The sequence below is a fragment of the Mirounga angustirostris genome, unplaced genomic scaffold, assembly GCF_029215605.1.
Source record: "Mirounga angustirostris isolate CCGP_5_RB_7025 unplaced genomic scaffold, mMirAng1.0.hap1 SCAF_1, whole genome shotgun sequence".
Lineage (NCBI taxonomy): Eukaryota > Metazoa > Chordata > Mammalia > Carnivora > Phocidae > Mirounga > Mirounga angustirostris.
In genome coordinates this window covers 165,050,989-165,074,725 of record NW_026991709.1, presented here as the reverse complement: position 1 = coordinate 165,074,725, position 23,737 = coordinate 165,050,989, and the positions used below count along the sequence as shown (strand labels likewise).

The following is a 23,737-nucleotide window of genomic DNA, read 5'->3' as shown; positions in this document are numbered from 1 at the left end:
AAGAAGGCCAAAGTCACAGGCGAGACCTGCATCGATAACGGGATAAGCTTGAGTAGCGATTTGAGACTTCAGGAGTCTAAAAATGTCAAGACAGCCCTAGCGGGGAAACCTCCAAAGGACCAAATGTTCCTAAGCACCCCCTTCTACGCTCGGATCATAGATGGTACCGTCCGGAAGTCCGGGCGGAGACTGAGGCTGCGCTTCTCGCGAAAGGGCAGGCGGCGCGGGGCTGGCCACTTCCGCACTTCCGCTTTCCGGCCCAGCCAGCGCCCGCGATGGTGAGAGAGCCGGGCCCCGGTCCAGGGACCCCTGCTGTTTTGCCTCAGAGCTGTGGGTCTGGGGGAGGTGCGGCTTCGCAGCGGAGAGGCCCGGGGCTGAGGGATGCTGCTGGGTGTGGGGGCACGAGGTGGCTGGGAGAGAGAGGGCGGGCCGGGAGCCGAAGTGAGGAAGGGGCGAGCGGGGTACGCCCTCTTAAGCAGGCCTTGCAGCTTCATGGTTTGGCTTTCGATCCAGGTGGGGAATTGTGAGGCATAGAGGACGCCGGAAGTGGGACTTCCTAGGCTGGTGTTAGCGCCTTGAAGGCACTTAGTAGGCCTCATTGCCCGTAGTAGGGTCGCTGAGGCACATAGTAAAGTCTCTTCACCCAGAGGAGAACTTCCCTAAGTACACTTGTCTTGTCCTCTCCTGCCCGCTTGACCCCAGTTTTCCAGAGGAAGAGTCTACACTTCCTTATCCCACTCTTCTCCTTACTCCCTGCCTTGTTTCTACGCCACAGAAGTATCTCTTTTATGCTCCCACCACCCAGACCTCTTCCTGGTCAGAATTAAACCGCGTTAACCTTAACCATAGTACGTGAGCTCTGATACTACTGATCCCTCCCTTCCTGGAAATCCTCCCATTTGATAAATGTGGGTGTTCCCGGGAGTTGAGGCTTGGGCTCACCACCTTCCTCTTTACATTTTTCCTAGTGGTACCTGTCTAGTCCCGGCTTTGATGACCTTGTGTGTTCTGGTGGCTCTTGAATCTGTCTTCCTAGTTCTCTTTTAAGGTTTGCCTGGATATCTTGAAGACACCTTCAGATTAGGCCTTCAGATCAAACATCATTTTCTCTCCTAAACTTGCTTTTCTTTTTATGTTGCTTATCCTGGCTTTGTGTCTTCGTACCTCTGCTAGAAGCCTGGATTTTCTATTTTTCTAATTGAGGCTATCCCACTTGGATTTTTTAAAAGTCAACTTTATTGAGGTATTACATGAGAATGCATTTTATCTGTGAAAGGGCAGGTGTCATGGGGCTTGTCATCTAAAAATCACCCTTTTTTTAAGTTTGTCATCTGTGGATTTTGACAAACACAATAATGTAACCACTACTACAACCAAGGTAACAATGTTTCCTCAAAAAGTTCCCTCAAGTCCCTCTGTTGCCAGTCCTGTCTTCTCCCCATTCCAGGCAACCACTGATTTTTTTTCTCCTATAGTTTTGCCTTTTTGATATTGTCATATAAATGGAATTTTTCAGGATGTAGGCCTTTTGATGTGGCTTTAAAAAAAATTAAGTTTATTTATTTATTTTTGTATTTTCTACACCCATCATGGGGCTCAAACCCACGACCCTGAGATCAAGGGTCACAGGCTCTTCAGACTGAACCAGCCAGTTGTCCCAGTGTGGCTTCTTAACCATAATGCATTTGAGATTCATCCATGCTGCATGTATCACTAGTTATTCCTTTTTATTCCTGAATAGTATTTCATCGTATGGGTGAACCACAGTTTGTTGGGAGGTGTTTTTTGATTCCATTATTCTCTACATCTTATGACAGTCCAACTCTTGTGATACCCTCTGCTTGTCCTTTCCACTGCCTCAGGCTCTCATCAGCGTTCCTTGAATAACCCTCTCTGCCTTTTGTCTCACTTCCCTCCAGTCCATTCTCTATAGAGCCACCTTGCAACTGGTGAAGTCATATAACTTCCTCCTCAGAAAGTCCCAACAGTTCCTTACTGCCTTAAAAGAAAAGCTAAAATGAACAGCTTGGCATTTGAGATTACCCATGAATCTTTAGGCCACCATTGCAGCCTCATCTACTGAATCTAAAGTGCTTTCTGTATACAGCAACACTTTACTCATCACTACTTACGGAATTCTTAATGTCTTTTTTGTGTTGTTCTAACCTTGCTTGTGGTATTCTACATAATATTTTATAGAAAAGGAGTAAGACATTGCATATGTTAGGTATTGAGCTAGGTGCAGGGTATGTAGATTTGAATAAAGAGACATGGTCTATTGACCACAAAGCTTACAATCTAGTGAAGAAGAAATCACTTTACTAAAGAAATATGAAGGATGTGTCATGTAAATTATAATAAATGCTATGAAGGGGGAAGTCAAGAATGGCCTGAGGAAGGAAGGGGCCTTCCCTGAATAAGCCAAGGTCTGAGGGATGACTTGGGTCAAGAGAGGGAAGAAAACCCTGTAGATAGATGGATCAGCATGTGTAAAGCCCTGAGGTGAGAAAGAACTTAGTTAATACAAGGAACTGAAGATACACCAGTGTAGGTAGAAGCTGATCCCTCTACTGGGAATGTCCTTAGTTTACTTTTTGTTATAAAATCTTCCTAATCCTATCTTCATTTTTATGTCCAAACCAGTCTCTTCTGGAAATACAATTTATAAATCAAATTCTGTTCCATTTCATTCTCCTTTATGTCATAGTTATTTTTTGTCTTTTCTACCTAGTTGAGCTGTTTAAAGGTGGAGATGGTCTTTAAAATCTTAGCATTTAGGGGCGCCTGGGTGGCTCATTCAGTTAAAGGGCTGCCTTCAGCTCAGGTCATGATCCCAGAGTCCTGGGATCAAGCCCCGCATCGGGCTCCTTGCTCAGCGGAGAGCCTTCTTCTCCCTCTCCCTCTGCCTGCCTCTCTGCCTACTTGTGCTCTCTATCTCTCTGTCAAATAAATAAATAAAATCTTAAAAAAAAAAAAAAATCTTAGCATTTAGATCAGTACCTAACACACAGTAGACTTATCCATTCTTGGCTCAAAAGACAGATTTGAGAACAGTCATTGTCATCTGTATGCCTTTAGACCAGAATTTTTCAACCTCAGCACTATTTGGGGTTGAATAATTCTTTTCGTCTTTTTTTTTTTTGGATTTATTTTACAGAGAGAGAGAGCACGTGCAAATAGGGAGAGGGGCAGAGGAAGGGGGAAGGGGCAGAGGAACAGGGAGAGAATCAGGCAGACTCCGCGCTGAGCATGCAGCCCGATTCGGGGCTAGATCCCACAACTCTGAGATCACGACCCAATCCAAAATCAAGAGTCAGACGCTTAACTGACTGAGCCACCCAGACACCCCGAATAATTCTTTTTTGTGCATTTTAGGATGTTTAACAGTATGCCGGGCCTCTACTTGATGCCAATAGCACTCCCACCCCACCCCACGTCCTGTCAAAAATGTCCCTACATTGCAGAATGTCCCCTGGCAAGAAAAATGGTCCCCTGTTGAGAAACACTGTTCTAGACTTAGAATGAAAGGCACCTTGGAGGCCTAGTCTGTTTTGTTCACTGTGGTATCTGAGCCAGGTACTCTCAGTACTGCCTGGCTCCCATGTAGCTGGAGTAGGGGGCCAGTGGGTTTGCTAAGACAGATCCTGACTCTCCCTTGGGTTTTTTTTCCTACAGACTGCCACTCTCCGCCCCTACCTGAGTGCCGTGCGGGCCACACTGCAGGCTGCCCTCTGCCTGGAGAATTTCTCCTCCCAGGTTGTGGAACGACACAACAAGCCGGAAGTAGAAGTCAGGTAGGGAAGAGAAAGGTCAGGGTGGGGATGATGGGTTCAGCCCCAGAGATGGCAGTTGTCTGGAGGCTGCCACGAATTTCCATCCTGGAGTTGTCAAGACAACTATAGTTCATATATTTTGTCTTGTTGCCCGATGAGCAATGGTTCCCAATTTGCAGTTCAGAAAATAGGGTCAGTGGGTTGGCAGGACAAAACACAGGGGAGAAGCTCCTCTGGAGCCAAGATTGCTTGACACAAAGTGTGACTTCTCAGAGTGGGGCTGTTTGTTAAGTATCTCCTGTGTCATTATTGAACCCAGTTTAAGGAGAGTGGAGAATTTTGTTAGATGCCATCTCCATCCTCTTGTAATTTAAAGATCAAAGAATGTTTTTCCCCCCTGCCAACCTGGACTCTCTCATTCCTTACTCCAAATTTTCCATATTTTGGGTTATTTTCTCTTATCTAGTTTATGTTTTGTTAAATTAATGTTGTTCTCCTTTAAAGTTTAATCTGAGACATGTATAACTGAGATAAACAGTGTTACCACACCATGTTGGAATGATTTGAATTTTAAAATACTGACAAGATGTTAGCATGTTTCATGTTACTCTACTTAACATACACGATTTCCACTGGGCATTTTAATTACCATTACAAATACCTAGAGATTCAGAGGCATCAAAATAGGAGCTGAGCTGAGAGGGGTCTTAATGCTGAATAAGTGAATCATTCTGAATTGATAATTAAAGGAGGCTAAACTCTGTTTGATTTTAGCTTGTCCTTATCCTTAAGGCAGCCTCTCTCTTCTCGTTCCCTACATGGTATATGGGTTTGCCTGTAGTTATTTAAAATAAGAGCTGTCATTTGTAAAGCTCCTACCATGTGCCAGGCACTCTATTAGACAATTGACCCTTTTTGATCTCTCTCAATCCTTGCCAGTGAAATAGGAATCAGTCATTTTACAGATGAGGAAATTGAGATCCCAACAGGGTAACTTGTCCAAGGAAAGTAACAGAGGAGACTGGATTTCAAAACCTTATCACCCTGACTCCAGAGCCTTGCTCCTTCTGTTGGAGAACACACTCGCTGGCCCCCATCTTGGAGCACCCCTACTTGTGAGTCTCCTATTCCTTGGACTCTGTGGTCTCAGATAGAGATTCCTGGGCCTGCTGTGGGGTCTCCTTGAGCATTCTGTTCTTCTATAGTACAGAGGCCTCTCTGACATTGTGTTTTCAGGAGTAGCAAAGAGCTCCTGTTACAACCTGTGACGATCAGCAGGAATGAGAAGGAAAAGGTTCTGATTGAGGGTTCCATCAACTCTGTCCGGGTCAGCATTGCTGTGAAACAGGTGAGCTCACCACTGAGCCCCTGCCTCCTCAGGAGGCTAGGGATCCCCATCTGAAAGATCGTCATGCCAGATTCAAGGTGCGAGGAAACCCAGGCTCTATTTCCTTGACTGTACCCAGGGAATGATTTGCCAGATTCAGCAGGTCAATAGAGTAGAGATAGCAACCCTATCTTCTAGCCCTTGCTCTAGATTAGAAGTTGGGAAAAGTAGCAGCCAAGGCCATGGCCATTTTGGTGTTAGGTCAGAGAATCATTTATGAGTGATAAAAGTCCAGTTCAGAAAAATAAATAGTACCAGTACCAATTTGATAACCATAAACTTTGAAAAAGAGATTTAGGGTAAAAAACAAAGTGTAATTTCTTATGTTACTTTAGGTGATGTTGATGTTCCCACCACTCTTTTTTTTTTATTTTTTATTTTTTATTTTTTTTTTATTTTTAAAGATTTTATTTATTTATTCATGAGAGAGAGAGAGAGGCAGAGCGAGAAGCAGGCTCCCAAGGAGCAGGGAGCCCAATGCGGGACTCGATCCCAGGACCCTGAGATCATGACCTGAGCCGAAGGCAGACGCTTAACCATCTGAGCCACCCAGGCGCCCTTTTTTAATTTTTTTTTTAAAGATTTTATTTATTATTTGACAGAGACACAGCGAGAGAGGGAACATAAGCAGGGAGAGTGGGAGAGGGAGAAGCAGGCCTCCCACAGAGCAGGGAGCCCGATGCAGGGCTCGATCTCAGGACCTTGGGATCATGACCTGAGCCGAAGGCAGACGCTTAACGACTGAGCCACCCAGGCGCACCGATATTCCCACCACTCTTACAATTTTTGCCCTATTTGTGTACCACCCAGACAGTTATTTGTTTAATGGATTTCCTTAAATTGACTTACTTTCTTTTACTTAAATTTGTTTGAAAAAGAAACCTTATGCGATAGTGGAAAAAAGTATCACTTGTCAGATAGGGAGAACTCTAAAAAAATAATTGCAGTGAAAGAAAACAAAACTGTTATTTAGACTAGGCCCTGTTTCCTACAGAAAGCTCTATCCTTGGGCCCTGCTCTGTTAAAAAGGGAGATTAACAAGTGTTGGGAGGTGTTAAGGGCATACATACCAGCACTTAGCTGCAAAATTCTTTCACTAGAAATAATTTTTCAGCAGGGAAAAACTTTGGGGATTATTTAATGGTCATTGTTGTTAAAGCGGAGACCACCTAAGTTTCTCTCTGATAACTCCAGATGGTGTACGTATCATAGACTTTGGGAAACACAGCACTAGTGAAATGGGAAAGGGACAGGCAGCTTTGAATGTAGGTACGGACTCAAAGGAGCAGATAAAAGACTTGGGTTTGCCAGAATTACCTCTCTGGAATGGGCAAAAATGAGATCGTGATAATGCCCTGTTGAGTTGAAGAGGCTCTAATGTAGTAGACATTCAGTTGGCAATCATATGCCCCATGATTCATGCAGTGATTGCTCCCCATGTGAAACCCCACTACCTGCAGCGAGTCTGGGGGAAATTGAGGTCAGAAGACCAGGCTACAGGTTTCTGTTGGCCTGTAATGTCAGATTTAGGGAGCCCTGTTTATCTTTTACTAGGCTGATGAGATCGAGAAGATTTTATGCCACAAGTTCATGCGCTTCATGATGATGCGAGCAGAGAACTTTTTTATCCTTCGAAGGAAACCAGTGGAGGTGAGACCATGTGATCCACATGTTCATAATACCCAAGATTCTCCCACCGAGTCTACTGTCATTGGCTTGGGATTGTTTGTAGAACCAGATTGCTGCTTCTCCAGCTGTTGGACACCCACTGCCTGAATTGAGAGTTGGCCTTCATTTCAGCTGGAGTGAGAATAAGGGGTATCAGAATTAGGAAAAATTGGGTCTGCCTCAACCAGGGAAAAGGAAAAAAATATGTGTTGCTTATCTTCCCAGAGCCTACAGTCTAACGGCAGAAAGGGAACAATGAATCAGAAATCCTTTGTAAGCTTTGTCACCAACTAAATCATTCTCTCAAGGCCACAGTTGACATTGGCTCAGTTGTTGTCTGACTTTGTACTTGAGTCCTCTCCAAAGACTCCCTTCCAGATCAACTTAAAATATTCCCAGTGACTGAGCAACTACTATGCAGGGCAGCATGCACCATCAGATGTGTTGGCCAAGCTCATCCTCATCCTGAGCTAAAATCATTCTTCCCGGTCCTAGATCTGGCCTCTGGGGCCACCCAGAACAAATGATTACTCTTCCACACACAACCCAATCCCATCCTTCTCCCACAGCATCTCTTCTCCCTGTTTCATTAGATTCTTCTGTAACAAGATTTCAAGTTCTTCACTCTCTCATGACTGAATGCAACTGTTTTATCACAGGTAGTTTTCCAGAGATGCCTGACAGACACAAAATTCTCACCTGGGTTAGTTACTTGGACCCAGCATAGACACCCTAGCAGAGCAGGCAGGCTGCTGCCTGAAGGTCTTGAGACTTGGGAGAAGACGGCCAGTAGGAAGCATGTAGCTCAGTGACTCTAGAGGACATGGCCAACTAAGTGCCCTGGGATGCTAATTCTCTCCTGTTCCTTCTCTTTCTCCTCTCTACTGTCTTCCTTCCCCAGGGATATGACATCAGTTTTCTGATCACCAACTTCCACACAGAGCAGATGTACAAACACAAATTGGTGGACTTCGTGATCCACTTCATGGAGGAGATTGACAAGGAGATCAGTGAGATGAAGCTGTCGGTCAACGCTCGTGCGCGCATCGTAGCCGAGGAGTTCCTCAAGAATGTAAGTGGGGGGCCTTCTTGGTGTCCTTCTAGAAGAGAGGTAGGAGGAGTCGTGGGTTGAGAACTTAGCATCTGGTGGTAAAGTGGTGCCAACAGTGTGAATATTTGCTGAGGCCTATAGGACCTTCTGGTGGGTGGCACATCAGCCAGGTGCCTTGGGGCTGGGAGACCTGGGGGTCATCTTTGGGACCTGGCATTTTCTGTATTTGAGTGCCTCGAAGACACCTCCCTTAGTCTCTCATGGGGACTTAGACGCTCCTTTCTACATCTCAAAATGTACACAGTCCTTCCCTGTATCTAGCTCAAACCCCAGGTGAGGCAAATTAAATCTACATGGGAATTTTCCAAGAATATAGGACAGTTAATCAGTGTAATTCTACTTTTCAAACAGATTTGAATGTTTGTTTGTTTGGTTTTTTTTTTAAAGATTTTATTTATTTATTTGACAGAGAGAGAGCGAGAGCAGGAACACAAGCAGGGGGAGTGGGAGAGGGAGAAGCAGACTTCCCGCTGAGCAGGGAGCCTGATGTGGGACTCGATCCCAGGACCCTGGGATCATGACCTGAGCCGAAGGCAGATGCTTAACGACTGAGCCACCCAGGCGCCCCAGATTTGAATGTTTTCAGCATCTATTTCTCAGGCTTAAAGTCATGATATTTTCGACGTGTTTTCCATTACTTTCATGGCTTCAGTCCTCCGGATCCCTCTTTGGTTGTTTGTGTTCCCAACTGCAGTCCTCTGAAGAGGAGGAATTGTTTACACTGATGAGCTGATGACACAGTTGTTCTTATTTAGATATTCAGGACATGCCTTCTTTTTTTTTTCTTCTTCCAAACAATCTTTGGTTTGTTGACATGTTCTGCTTAGAGTTAACCATAATCCCTAGATAGTAGATTTAGTGTTTACTCCTACCAGTGCATACAGATCCAGCCCAGAAGGAGCTCAGATTCCTAAAAATGGAAATTACACCTTCTTCTCCTGGGCTTTAATTATACTGAGGGCAGTCAGTGTACAAAGTAGCTTTACTGTGCACGCAGGGTAGCGTGCTTGTTCAAATCACACAGGCTATGGGGTCATACCACCTGTGCGTGCGTCCAGCTTCACTGCCTACTTGGGCATGTTGCTGAATCTCTCGAAGCCTCAGTTTCCTCAGCTGTGAAACGAGACTATTAATAGTATCTTTTAGTATGGTTGAGTATTAAATGAGGAGATGTATACAGAGCAGATCACCTGGTACATAGTAAGCTTTCTAGGTATTGTAGCACCAAAGTTTTACGGCCAGGGCACTAGGAGGCCTCTACATTCAACTGCAAAGGAAAATAGTTCTTGTCCTGATTTAATATTTGGCTCATTCACCAGTCATTTAATTATGGTTACTGAATTTCTTTCCTTTTTTTAAAATTTAAATTCAATTAGCCAACATATAGTGCAGTCTTAGTTTCAGATGGTAACTGCATTTCTGTAATTACACAGCTAAGCACATTTATATATCTCATTTAATCCTTGAAACAATCTTTGAGTCATGTGTTATCCCTATTTTATGGGTGAGTGAACTGGGCTCTGGAAGTCAAGTCACCTACTCAGGGGCCCTCAGCCAATAAGAGGAGGAACTGGGACTTAGAACTTGGTTTTCAGATCAAAGATCAAGATAGTACCATAGCATTTGGCAGGGGTCACATACTCAGGTGCATGCAGGGCTCAGGGAGGTATGCATGTGAGTGAAGTGGGCTATTGGGGACCCGGTAAGCACATGCGTCATCTGAAGAGGATCACTACCACAGAGCTCCCGCCCGTTACAGTTTCATCTTCCAGCTTTTCAAAAGAATCCCCAAATCTGGATTTGTATGCGACATCTCTTATATTTTCAAGGTTGGCAGTGAATTTGTATTTTTTTAAATACTTTGTGGACCAGCCAGCATTCATTATTAGGTTGGGTTCAGTTTGTGGGCCATTGGTCCACAATCTTTGATCTGTAAACTGTCTGGTGCTATTCTGGGCACCATGGGGGATACTTGAGGGCAGAAAACATTTCCAAGGGCCTGTTACGGTTGGAGAACTACCCACAGCTTGACACAAAGTACCAGATCCTCGGTCCTTCTGCTCTTGGCCCCCTAGTCCCCAAGCCCTTGCTCGTGAGCCCCCATCTCTAAAGAAGGCAACCTCAGTTCAAGCAAGGCACTGTGATAGAGCTTTGTAGCAGCCTCCATGACATGGTTAAGGGGAGCTGTGGAAAAGCCCACTTCACCCTTAATTTTTCTGTCTTGTCTAGTGCTAGGTTTAAGGCTGGTGCCCTGAAGGTCACTGCTCAGCGCAGGCTGAATTAGAAAAAGGGTGCCCACAAGGTGTGCTGGGACCCATCCTATCCCTCAGAAATCTGAGAACAGTGGCAGCTCTCAGATCAGCCTACCTCCCCAGAGCAGGCCTGCCAGGATACAGTAATAATCACCATTCACCGCCTCTTGGTTCTTTTGACAGTTTTAAACCGTCTGGCTGGATCTCAAGGTCTTCCCCCTCAGACTCCCCCGCGTCTCTGCGAAGGCATCCTGGAGTTACTCCCCAGAGCGGCGGCGGCGACAGCGGCGGCGGCGGCGGCAGGGTGGGGGTGCTGGGTCGGGGTGGGCATTCGATGCGGGAGGTGGGTGGTATGCTTGCTAGCTGGGCAACAAAGCAGCGGTGGACCTGCCCCAAGGCCACACGTGCCTGGTCAGGCTGGCTTCTGATGTTCGGTCCCCTGGGCTGGGACAGATTTTTTTTAACGTCTTGAAACTTAAATTCTGTGCTTGTAGGAGACTGTAACCTTTTTGTCTTTTTTTTTTTTTTAACAAAACAACCTCCACCTCCAGTGGCTGTGACTGGTCCCAGTGATTGTACCATATTGGTCGCTGTGGGTCTGGGCGGGCCTGGAGCCAGAAGGCGACTATTGTGTGTCTCCCCCCCTCCCTCCCCCCCCTCCCCAGAAGCCCCAGGTGGGGAGAGAGGGAGGGAAGGAGGAAGGTTTCAGACTCCATTTCCTTTCCCTTGCCCTCTTACTCCTGAGCCTCCTTAGGCCCAGTAGAAGTTGTTGGGACTCTGCTGGCTTCCTGAGCTCTGCGTGAAGATAGCCACCCAGTGCTGGCTGGGGTGGGGACAAGGGCTGATCTGGTGGCCACCAGCCATGCCTCAGAGCTGGGCGCTGAAAGCCAGGCACCTCTGGCCACAGGGGCCACTTTGTGCCCTCCGAGCTGAGAGGGGCCGCTGTTTTGCCTTGTCTGTCAGTGCAGTGCCTGTGCTGGAGGTGGAGGGGTGAGTCCTCCAGAGCTTCCTGAGCTGGGGCTCTTGCGCCTGCTCTGGCTCCTCTGCTCCCACGCTCGCTGTACCTTTTCTTATTCTGGTGGATCCCGCCTCCTCCCCTAATTAAAGTCTCTTCTTGCCCCTTTGGGGCTGCATGAGGTCTGTGCACTGTGTATATGAAAGGAGCGGGGCGGTGGGGCTTTTTCTTCCCAAGACCGTGTAGCTGGTACTTGGGCCTGGGGGTCCCCATAAGAGGTAGTCTCCTGATTGGTTTCTGATGTTATCTGTGCCAAGGGCCCCGACCCAGAGACCCCCATTACCGTCCAAGCACCATTCATTTCTGAAACTGCTCTCTGTGCCTATAGGCTTTGGTCCTTTTCACATAATGAGCTCATTTGGGCTAAAAGGTATCCTCAGAGAAATAATGATGCCATATGGCTAAAGAAACTGCGGTTCCTTGAGATGTAGCAGCTTGCCCCAAAACTCCCAGCTAGTGAGCAAGAGGGTAGACTTCAAATCTAAGGCTTCTGCCTCTGTCATCCCTAGCCACGTGAAGCTATTTAAATTACTAAAGTTAAATAAAGCTTAAAATTCACTTCCTCATTCCCACCAGAGACATTTCAGGTGCTCAATAACTGCAAATGACTAATTCCTACCATGTCAGAGTACATACATAGAACATTTCCATCATTGGAGAAAGTTCTATTGGACAGCACTAGACCTTGCTGAATCCTTAAGAACAAACACTTGTGCTCAAGTCCTGACTCTTGAGGCTGAATTTGCGTGAGTTCCTTATATTCTGTGCTTCAGTTTCTTAATCTATAAAGTGGAGATAATGTAAATAGGCCGACACAGTACCTTGGTATAGGTACTGAATAAACAACAGCTGATCTTTCTACCAGCCCAGTATCCAAACTGATAATTTTCATTGGGCTAGGCTTGGGGGGTGGGGGAGTGAACTTATCCCTGTCTTGGAGAGACTTGGTGGGTAGTGAAAGCTGGGTGTGTAACTGAAGTGTTGAAGGTTGAACTGAAGGTGCAACTGAAGTGTTTCATATTTACAAACTGATTCTGTGGTAGTCTACAGGGTGGGCGGGGTATATTTATGGAAGTGGGTGTCAGGAAAATTTTCAGCCTTTGAGCTGAGCTTTCAAAAGCTTTCCAGGTCACCAAAAAGTCTCTTGAGGTGGAGGACAAGGTCATGTTAAAGGGAGGAGGGGTTGGGGGTGGGGGCAACTTGGACAGCTATCATCCCCTTTATGACATTATCTCTGTGGCCTCCTCCTCCTGTCTTACAGAATTAGGTGTGCCCCCTGGGGCACATAGCTATGTTTTAGCTTTGCAGTGAATGTTAAAGGTGCTCACAGTGAAGCTGGAGGTTCAAGAGAGTATGGCAGCTGCTCCCTCAACACTCACAGGACGGCATTGCCTAGGTGAGCCAGCCGTTTGTCATAGATCCATCTCCCAGGATCCAGAGGCCCTAAAACCAGATTTGCAGGCTGATGGGAAAGAACAGACTGGATGGTTGCCAATCAGCCTGCCCTCTTCTGGGGGCATGCCTTTTGGGAAGTCCAGGCTCCAACCAAGGGCGGGTGAGAAGAGTGATCTCAGGTAGAGATTGGCTGGACGGTGAGGTTGAGGACCCACCTTCACTGTACCGGCAGATCTACCCTGCTAACAAAGCTGGGTCTTTGGACCAGAGTACTCTCTTACCTGCACTCTGCTTGAATGATCACTGCTGGAATTTGCACCTCAAATTGCTCCTTCAGTACATCCATGACTAATAGGTAATCCATCTAAGTGATAACTGTGTACTAAGGTTAAATAATGTTTATGTTGAAGAGTGGGATTTTGCGGTTAGACCTGCGTTCCACTGCTGGCTCTGCTGTGTGGTTTTAGGCAAAGTAACATTTTGGAGCCTTGATTATATTACTTATGACTTCGGAGGATCATACTTTGCCACTACCTCCAAAAAGTAGTAACCTCCAAAAAGGTTACTTACATACAGTTTTTACAGTCCTGAGGGCTGCGCCTAACTGTTCTATTATATTTTTTGTGCAGTTGACTCAAAATGATTATCTGTTTTTCTATTCCCAAGTTATTGAGGGCGGGGGGATTGTGCTGCACTCTACTTTCTCATTGTTTTCTTCGTATACTGCCCTGGTTTTCAGATCAGTCCCCAAGGACCTTACCCTAGGCCCATCCGCCACGCCCTGTACATCTGGTCCAACCTCACCAGGCTACAGCCGCACTGGCTACCTTTTAGTTCCAGGGAAAGATTCTTACCTCTGTCAGGGGTGTTGCTGAGACTTTCCTGTCTGGGATGCTATTCCTACCCCTCTTCCCTAGCCGACTCCTGACGTCCTTTGCATAGGCTTCAGCTTGAATGTCACCTCTTAAGGATACCTTTTTCTTGTCTAACGTATGTCCCCTTCCTGGTTTCAGTTTGCTGCTTGTTCATTGCCCTTACCATACCTACAGCTGTTTTATTCCTTTGTTGCTTGCTTTTTTGTTTCCCCTCCACTGGGCTGTAAGATCCATGAGGTCAGGGATCATCTCTAGCTTCTTCCAGTCTCCAGCACCTAGCCCACTGCCTAGCACGGTTGCTCTCCATACTGTGGAATGACTCAAGCCACAGGAACCACGACACTGAAATTAACTGGCAGCGCAGTGCTCTGCGCTTCCACCTTCGGTACCCCACTTAGCGGTCGGGATTTCAGTCCGCAGGAGGGAGCACTCGAACCCCCTACCAGAGGCTTGATTGTGCCAGCGGAATGGTTTCCAGGGCGACAGCAAACAGGGGGCGGGGCCTCGGAACCGAGGGCCCTGCTCCCCTGAGAGGAGGCGGTGCGCAGAGGGGAGGCGGGCTCTCGCGCGCTGGGAGGGCGTGCGCCGCGAGGGGCGCATGCAGGGCCCCGGCGCGGCGCTGCTCCCGAGCGCGGGGGAGCTGGGGTTCGCGCACCAGGGCTCCACCGCCTGGTACTGCCAAGAGGACGGCCGCACCAGTTCTCCCGCCCCATGGCCCTGGGCGTGCCACTTAGAGTTCCGGCCTCCCGAGACACTGCCTTGGCCGGGGCCCGGCTCCGCCTGTCCCGAGGGGCTTTGCGCTGGCGGCAAAGGCCGGGCCGGCAGTCCCTCTTTGAGCCGCCTAGGCCATGCCTTCGAGTCGCTGGCCCAAGGCACCCACACCCAGAACGCAGCGGATCTCCGCCCCCTTGGGTCCCCGCACACTCCGGCTCCGGATGATGCCCAGTCGCCGGATGGTGAGGCCCGTTGCGGCGAGCCTATCGTGGCCGGAGGTGGTTGCAAGGACGAGAAGACTTGGGGTGGAGGGAATGAGGGGTCGGGAGAGTGTGGGCATCCGGATGAAGGGTGGAGAAAGGAGTGTGGGCATCGGAGGCCGGGAGAGACGCTAGGCTGAGCCTTCAGCCTGCCCCATCCCTACGCTGCATCTTTCTGCAGGTTCCCTTGTCCTCTGGCGAGGATTCTCCAAGCCATCTCACCACATGGGCCGGCTCAGAAACGCCAGGATCCACGTGGAGAGAGCTGTCAAGGTCGGAGGGGGGTGGGGGGGGGGGTGTCTTGAAAGGGCCCTCAGAGTGGCTTAGCCTGCCTCCGTGAACTGTCTTCTTACATCCTTTAAAAAACAGACAAACAAAACCAAAAACCTTGATCCCACACCCCTCCTAAAATATTCCCAATTTTTCAATACCCGTTCGTGGCGGAATTGTCTAACTTCTTTACCTGGCATTCACCCCTTCAGCTCTTACCACTCTGGTTCCTAGCCTTTCCCCATTCTCATCGGGAACCACTCTAATCAAGGTCACTCATGACCTCCAAGGAGGCAAATCCAGCAGCCCCTTTTCTGTCCTAATCTTGGTCTGGTACCTCGTGTCATTCTACACTGCTGACCCACATACCCTGCCCCCTTGTCTGGACACAACACCAAGTTTTCCTTTCTCCCTCCCTGGCTGCTGCTTTTCCGTTGCCTTTGAAGGCTCCTCGGAGCTTTCCTGGTTCCCTGGATCCCTCCCCACACCTATCTCCTTGACTGTGAGTCCAGTAAATGTGCTGCGCCCTCTAAGTGCCCTTTCCAGCCCAGTCTCTCCTCTGACTCCACACGCCTTAGATCCAGCCCCCTACTTGACATCTCCATCCAGAGAGAATTTAGAAGCATTTCAAACCCATGCTCCAAACCATACTCTTGATTTTCCTGCCTAAACCTGTCATTCTCCCTAATATCCCGTCTTCCTCATCAACCAGTTGCTCAAGCCAGAAATATGATCTTTCTGTTCGTTCACCCACACATCTAGACAGGTGCTCTATGCCCAACATGGGGCTTGAACTCACAATCCCAAGATCAAGAGTCGCATACTGTACTGACTGAGCCAGCCAGGCACCCTGTTCACCTACTACACATCTAATCCCATCAGCAAAACCAGTCACCTCTGTTTCCAAAACAGGTCTCTAATCTGTCACATTCTCCACATTTTCACCCTCATTTTAGCTATTGTGGTTTTTCTCCTGCACAAACCACAACAGCCTTTTCTTTTCTTTTTTCTTTTGTTTTCTTTTCTTTTTATAACAGCTTTCTTTCTTTTCTTTTTTTTTTTTTTTTAAGATTTTATTTATTTATTTGAGACAGAGAGAATGAGAGACAGAGAACATGAGAGGGAGGAGGGTCAGAGGGAGAAGCAGACTCCCTGCCGAGCAGGGAGCCCGATGCGGGACTCGATCCCAAGACTCCAGGATCATGACCTGAGCCGAAGGCAGTCGCTTAACCAACTGAGCCACCCAGGCGCCCTATAACAGCTTTCTAACTGGTCTCCCTGCTTCCCTCCCCAGCCCCGTCATCTGTTCTCTGTATAGCAGCAAGCCAACTTATAAAGCCTCCAATCATATCATGCTCACTTTGCCTTTATTGCTTCATGCTACTCTTAATATTAAATCCAAGTCTGTTCAAGGCCTGCAGGACCTTCCACAGTCTAGCTGCTACCAGCTTCCTCAGGAGCTCTCCCCTCATTTTCACACCCCATTCTCCCTGGCTTTCTTCCAGTTTCTTCTGACCTCTGTCCAGCCTCAAGACCTTTGCACATGCGTTTCTCTCTGCCTGAACTGCCATTTGCCCAACTCTGTACATTCATGGCTCCTTCTTATCCTTCCCGTGCATGTATTTTTAATCTGTCTGAGTCCCCATTAAGTATCCAGTTTTGGGAGGCAGCCAACCTAGATTTAAATCCTTGCTCTTTCACTTAATCACTGTGTAGCCAAACTATTCAACCTCTCTATGCCTCTGTTTCATAACAAGTTAAATGGGGATAACAGCATCTATTAAAAATACATATTGGGGCACCTGGGTGGCTCAGTTGTTAAGTGTCTGCCTTCGGCTCAAGTAATGATCCCAGGGTCCTGGGATCAAGCCCCACATTGGGCTCCCTGCTCAGCGGGAAGCCTGCTTCTACCTCTCCCACTCTCCCTGCTTGTGTCCCCTCTCTCGCTCTGTGTCTCTCTGTCAAATAAATAAATAAAATCTATTAAAAAATACATATTATTGGGGCACCTCGGTGGTACCCGACTCTTGGTTTCAGCTCAGGTCGTGATCTAAAGTCTTGAGATTGAGCCCCACATTGGGCTTCGAACTCAGTGCAGAATCTGCTTGAGATTCTCTCCCTTTTCTTGTACCCCTCCCACTCATGCTCTGTCTGTCTCTCTCTCTAAAATAAATAAATAAATATTTAAAAAAATACATATTGCTAGTAATATATATAAACTAAGCAGTACATAGTAGGTACTCAATAATTGTTAGCTATTACAATTATAATTATTACTATACATATTTATTTCTCTACTTGGTTATAATCTATTTCCCCTGCTGGAACATAAAAATTTCCTGAAGGCAGAAACCAGAACTGTCTGGTTCACCACTATATCTCGTATGTCTGGCACTTGGGTGATACTGACCAAGTATCCTCCTCTCACCTTACAGCAGAAAAAGATCTTTATGATCCAAGGCCGCTACCCAGTGATACGGTGCCTCTTGCGCCGGAGAGGCTGGGTGGAAAAGAAGATGGTCCATCACTCGGGCACCACCCTGCCACCACCCCAGAAGGATCTGGATAGCTCAGTAATGGGTGATAGTGACACCACTGAGGATGGTAAGCAGTTCCCTCCCTTTCCACAGGCTGCCCCTCCTGAGTCCCTTTCCTTTGGTTCCTGCTATCCCAGGGTTGAGACTTTGGTATGGGTCTATGGGGCAGGGACAGGGGCCTCACCAGGCCTGGGCTCTACATCCACAGAGGATGAAGAAGAGGACGAGGCATTTCGGCCACCGCAGCTGTTTGACTTTGATGATTTACTGGAATTTGATGACCTAGATGGGACACATGCTCTGATGGTGAGGGCTCCCGGGGGGCTGGCAGGGAGGGGCTGAGAGGGAGAGCACTAGAATCCAGCTGGGTGACCTCAGAGAAGTCCTTTCCTTCTCTGGGCCTCATTTTCCCTATCCGTAGTAAAAACTGATTGCTTCTATAAAGCCTGGATGGGCCAGCAGAGTGGTGAGGGACACAGTGAGGCTCAGACAAGGCTGGCCTGGGATCAGAACCCTGCTAGGTTATACCAGAAGCCAGCATAACCTCCTTGTAATTCCCTTGTAATTCCCCCTTGTAATTCCCTTGTAATTCCCCCTTCCAAATAACAGCCCTTGGCAAGTGAAGGCTGGAAGGAAGGGCTTAAAAAGCTCTGAAAGAGGCTGATATGATGATGTAGAGGTGAGGACACCTCTGTATTGAAGTGAGGATACTTGGCTTTGGATCTTGGCACCACCATTTACTAAGCTGAATGTACCAAATTGCCATTTTTGTATGTCAGGAAATGTTGAACACTGGCAATTTCATATGGCTCAACCATGTGAGCTCTTGGACAAGTCACTTGCCCTCCCTGTGCCTCAGTTCCCTTATCTGTGAAAGGGGGATAACAGTAGCACCTACTTCATAGTGTTGTGGTGAGGATTAAGTGAGTTGATATGAAAAGCACTTTAAAAGGAAGGAAGAAAGAAAAGCACTTAGAACAGGGCCTGGCACGTGGATGTCATTGTCTATTAGTAACCCTACCCTCCAGAGCTGTGGGAAGGATGGAGGAGGAAGAGCCCTGAGAGAACCTTTATCACATGTTCTGTGCCCATCAGCTTGGAGTCCAGGTTCTGCCACTGAGCAAGTCACTGATAACCATGGGCCGAAACAAAAGTGTGGCATTCAGTTGTATGGCTTAGTCACTGAGTAGGGGCACCTGGCCACAGGAGTCCTGCAAGCCAGCCTATTCTCTGCTCACAAGTGTGTGCCCTGGAGGAAGAGATGTTTTTTTCTTACCATACACAAAGATGGGGTGTGGGCTAGAGGCCACCTTGGAAGCATCTTCTCCTTCCATTCACCCACCCTGCTCAGCAGGCTGGGGAGAAGGTTCCTCAGGCCTTGTGCTGCCCATGCCAGTCTCCCCTGTCTCCTCGGCTCTCCCCAGTCCCGCATGGTTCGGAACGAGGTCCCCTATTTCATCTGGACCACTCGGCGGGATGTGCTGGACTGTCGCTTCCTCTCCAAGGATCAAATGATAAACCACTATGCCCGGGCTGGCTCCTTTACCACAAAGGTGGGTTCCCCACGGGAGCGGGCAGGGTAGCTTCTAACCCGCTAGCTCTTGGGCCGGCAACTCCACTCCTTGCTTTCCTTGTCAGGAAGAGAGAGTTCTCAGGAGGCAGAGAGGTGTATGATTCAGTGGGATTTGGAGTCAGGCAGGCCTGGGTTCGAATCCAACCCCTGCAGCATGTCTGGCACATGTAGACATAATGACTAAAATAGACTCCAGAATCCAAACAGGATCTGGAGCCAGAAAAACACCACATCCAATGACTGTAAACAAGAGAGCCCTTACCAACTAAGCAAGGGATATCCGGCTGCTGGATCCATTCTGTCTCACCTGGGTTTATTAACAAGTGACTTCACCTCTCTGAGCCTCAGTTTCCTTGTCTTTAAATGAGAACACCAGGAGGACCTATCTTGTAGGGTTGTGATAAGAATGAAGGGCTTTATTATTGGAACATGCTATTATGTTATTGGTGTAGGCTGGGAAGGCTTCCCAGAGGAGGCAGGTCTTTAAGAATGTGAGAGGGTGGATAGAAGGGATGGGGGGCATTCTTGGCAGAGCAAACTGTGTGGGCATACACATGGGGATGGATATGAGTGAGTCAGGCCTAGCAAGTACGGCAGAGGCTCTGAGAACACTCAAGCAGGATCTCCCTGAGCTGTCTGGGTGTGTGCCAAATGTGGGGAGTCCCTTAGAGGTGTCTGGGCAAGTCCCACTGTGCCCCCTCAGCAGCTAACTCCATAGGTGGGTCTATGTCTCAATCTCCGGAATTTGCCATGGTTTGATGAGGCTGATGCTGACTCCTTCTTTCCGCGCTGCTACCGCCTGGGGGCTGAGGATGACAAAAAGGCCTTCATAGGTAAGGAGATGCCAGCCCCATGCCCCAGGCCGAAGCATGAGGGCTAAAACCCTGGTTCATGTTAGAGAGCAAAAGCCTCTCTTTATGCCCTCATCCACTCCAGCAGATTTCCTCTTCCATCCTCTATCCTACCTTTCCCTAATGTGCCTCCCTTAATGAACTTCCTAGCTTGGTCAGCCCGGACCTTCAGAAGAGCTTAGATAGCTCAGATTGCATTCTAAAGCAGGTTCTAAAAGTTGGTCAATGGGTTGAGTTTGGAGTCCACAGTGTGTTCCAGGCCTATGTCAAATTCCATTGGCTAGATTGGGTTCCAAATCTAGAAAAGGCTCTAGACTTTGGGCTCCTAAGGTGGAATAGTTTCCAACTTCAGAACATGTTCTAAATTCAGGTCAGAATTTGTGTTCAGATTAGATGTTAAGTTTAAATTCATCTCCAAACCTGACATTGGTTTTGTGCTCAGATCTGGTTCTCAGGCTAGAGTAAGTATCAAAAGTGGATATGGAACAGAAGGGGACGACAGTTCTAGGCAAGATTCTGAAGGCAGAATATGAGCCATGTCAGATTCTAGGCCTGGTTCTACAACTGAACAGGAGCCAGGTTCTAACCCCAGAGTGTAGAGTCGGAAGGTAGTTAGGTTCCGGATCCAAAATGGGGCAGGTTATGATCAGGTTCCGGAACCAGAACAGGCTTCAAGCCTAGGGGCTGAGCAGGGTATCTCCTGCCCCGGGAGCAGAGGACTTCTGGCTGACAGCTGCCCGCAACGTTCTCAAGCTGGTGGTAAAGTCCGAATGGAAGTCATACTCTATCCAGGCAGAAGAGGAAGAGTCCCCAGGTAAGTACTTTGGTTACCTCCACTCCCCACCTATTTATCTTCTCACCCACCCATCTGTTTATTTATACAGCTATCTATGTATTAGCCACATCCATCTCCTTCATCACCCCTTCCCACCCACCCATCCCCACATCTACCCACCCACTTGTCCAACCATACATCTACTCATCCATCTACCTTCCTACTGACCTACTCCTACCCCACTGAGCTCACATTCACCTGCCCATCCATCCATCCATTCATTCACCCATCACCCCACCTATTCCCCCACTATTGATCTACTCATTCACCTACCTTCTCTCAGCTCCACATTCCACACTCCTTATCCATCTGTCCATGCCCCCACCTTCCTACCTACTCTCCCACAAACCCACCTACCCATTTATCCCCCTGCTTTTAGGAGTTCTCCTGTCCACCACCATGTATCCTCCACCCCACCCACTCATCTGTTCTTCTGTCCCAACCACCCACCCACCTGTTTTCTGACCCATTTGTTAATCATCCACTGCATCATTCAGCCCTCCATGGGCCTGGCATGTGGCCAAGCACTATAGAGAGGACAGATTAAGAAGACATGGTCCATCCCTGCCTGTGGGGAGCTCACATCTCTGACGAGGAGGAAGCAGTGAAACCATGTAGTTCCATGTTGTCTGAGGACCCCTTGTGCTTTGTGGAGGGAGACACAGAGAATCCCCTACTGCATGTTGGCCCAACCTATTGTTTGCTCTTCCTTTCTGTCTCTGCACTTAGTTCCTACCTCAAAGTGCCCATCCTATAATCCAAGGGCCTATCAGCCATGGATTCAGGGAAGTAAGGGACAGCTCTACTGGATGGAGGAAAATCCCTGCCTCTTCCAGAGAGAGATCTCTCCATTGCTGTCTCCTGAGTGTGTCAGGTGCAAAGAAGACTGTTGTGTGCCAGGATCAGGGACACAAGGGCCTTAGGTGTGTCAGAGGTCCCAGGAACAGAGAGGCTGCAGGTGTGTGCTGGAGCTACAAGAGCTGAGAAGCTCTGGGGCATTTAGGGTGGAACCTCAAGTGAATGACAGGCCCTGGGACAGTGGGGGCCAAGGGTGAGTACTAGGGTCACAGGGGAATTTAGAACAAACCCTCAGGTAAGTGACAGGTCCCAGGACAGTAGGGGATACAGGTGTGTGCTGAGCCCCAGGTGTATTCAAGGTAAGGCCTCGGGTAAATGACAGGCCTTGGAGCAGTGGGGGCTGTGGCCTGTATCATGTTATATGCCTTGCATGTCGCTTAGTGACAGGTCCCTTCCTATCTTCAGGAGACAAACAGCCCAAGAAACAGGAGAAAAAGCCAGTGATGGTGTCCCCAGAGTTTGTGGATGAGGCTCTGTGCGCCTGTGAGGAGCACCTTAGCAACCTGGCTCACATGGACATCGACAAGGACCTGGAGGCGCCGCTGTACCTCAGCCCTGAGGGCTGGTCCGTCTTCCTCCAGCGCTACTACCAAGTGGTCCAGTGAGTACCTCTGCCGCTAGGACTGTGGGGTGTGGACAGGTTCCCCTTGCTCTCAGGGGGCTTCTGTGTTCTGAGCTGATGCATATGTAATGCAGCCCCACTCTCCTCCCCAGGCCTCCCCCTTTTGTTTGCCTTGCTGCTCCTGCTCAAGAACTCTCAGGGACTCCCACTGCCTTCATGATAGGTTCCAAACCATTCTTCCGGAATCTGGGCTTAGCATAATGACTAAGATCATGGCCTGCGCCGTCAGAGAGTCCTGACTTTGCAGCTTCCAGGCTCTTTGACCTTGGCAACGTCACTAATCTTTCTGAGCTTTACTTTTCACATGCAAAATAGATTTTAAAATAATGTCTGCCTCAGAGGTAGGATTAGACAGGATAATTTGTGTTATGTGCGCAGCACAGACTCATAGTATTCACTCACAAAGTGAGAATCTGTTAAGTTGTTTAGGTTTTATCCTGGAGGCCAGTGTTTCCCAAAGTGTGTTACAGAGGATGCTTAGTTCTGCAGGGCAGAAATCGATTTTATGAAAGAAAGGCTTTTGTGGTCAATTGCATTTGGAAAACATTAGGTTAAGCAAAGTTAATTAATTCCTTGACGCCGGACTTTTCAGAACCTGTGGGTGGCGTTAACCTCCAAGAGAGATACCGTGCGCAGTTTATCCTGTAGTTAGCGTGACCCCTACCCCAGCGCCCGCCCCACCACAGGCATCCTGGGGGGCTGTATTTTCAGAACACACTTTGGGAAAATGTTCTTGATCAGAGGAAGGGAGTTGAGTCGAGACTGGGATTCGATTCAGCAGAGGTGTGCAGCAGAGAGAAAGGGAGAAGCACTCTGAAGCCAGGAGAACACCCAGCATTTATTGAGCACTTCCTATGTGCCCAGCATGGTGCCAGGCTCCAGAAATGAAGTGTAGTCCCTGCCTTCAAGGGGCACACAGCTCAGTGGGGAGGCTTGCCACAAGCCAGGTGGAAGTGCTAAGGGCCTCAGCCCGCGTGGTAATAGAAAGGAATGGGCAGGGGCACCTGGGTGGCTCAGTCATTAAGCTTCTGCCTTCGGCTCAGGTCATGATCCCAGGGTTCTGGGATCGAGCCCCGCATCGGGCTCCCTGCTCTGTGGGAAGCCTGCTTCTCCCTCTCCCACTACCCCCTGCTTGTGTTCCCTCTCTCGCTGTGTCTCTCTCTGTCAAATAAATAAATAAAATCTTTAAAAAAAAAAGAAAGAAAGGAATGGGCAGACTTAATGATTTTTATAGGGGAGACTAAAGAACTAGTAAGTGAACTTTGAATGAATGACATACTGAGCAAACCTGCATCTTTGATAAATAATTCATTTGTAATTTTTTTAAATGTTAGAAATTAAAAACTAGATGATCTTATACTTTCCCCTTAACTACCAGAAAAGTACCAGAAAAAGCTACCCTTCTTAAACTAAGAATTATCAAGACTGAGTTAGAACATTAAGTGTAAAGAACATGAGTCCTTTGTATTCCTAGATTGGGGCAAGTTCCAGAGGGCCATAGGCACTCCTCAAAGGTCGGGATTACATAGAATATCACATCATATAAGGACGCCTGGCTGGCTCAGTCGATAGAACATGTGACTCTTGGTCTTGGGGTTGTGAGTTCAAGCCCCACGATGGGCATGGAGCTTACTTAAAAAATATTTGCCTTGGGGACATTTGTCAAAAAAAAATTTTTTTTTTAAAGATTTTATTTGTTTGAGAGAGAGAGAATGAGAGACAGAGAGCACGAGAGGGAAGA

The 23,737-nt window shown here is 47.9% G+C and overlaps 2 protein-coding genes across 2 annotated transcripts in view; both read left to right on the top strand.

The window, feature by feature from the left end:
* The first annotated feature begins 130 nt into the window (after window positions 1-130).
* Window positions 131-11,327, top strand: ARPC4 (actin related protein 2/3 complex subunit 4). Its single transcript, XM_045861880.3, has 6 exons — window positions 131-278; window positions 3,676-3,794; window positions 5,010-5,121; window positions 6,715-6,810; window positions 7,730-7,900; window positions 10,375-11,327. The coding sequence occupies exons 1-6, from the start codon at window positions 276-278 to the stop codon at window positions 10,378-10,380; spliced, it is 507 nt and encodes a 168-aa protein (XP_045717836.1). The 5' UTR covers window positions 131-275; the 3' UTR covers window positions 10,381-11,327.
* A 1,286-nt stretch (window positions 11,328-12,613) lies between these two features.
* TTLL3 (tubulin tyrosine ligase like 3) overlaps window positions 12,614-23,737 on the top strand; it is a 28,413-nt gene continuing 17,289 nt past the window's right edge. Inside the window, 8 exon segments of the mRNA XM_064592712.1 lie at window positions 12,614-14,432; window positions 14,632-14,723; window positions 17,156-17,324; window positions 17,466-17,563; window positions 18,682-18,810; window positions 19,549-19,663; window positions 20,397-20,495; window positions 21,780-21,975. Of these exon segments, the coding sequence (XP_064448782.1) occupies window positions 14,075-14,432; window positions 14,632-14,723; window positions 17,156-17,324; window positions 17,466-17,563; window positions 18,682-18,810; window positions 19,549-19,663; window positions 20,397-20,495; window positions 21,780-21,975 (1,256 nt within the window). The 5' untranslated portion in view covers window positions 12,614-14,074.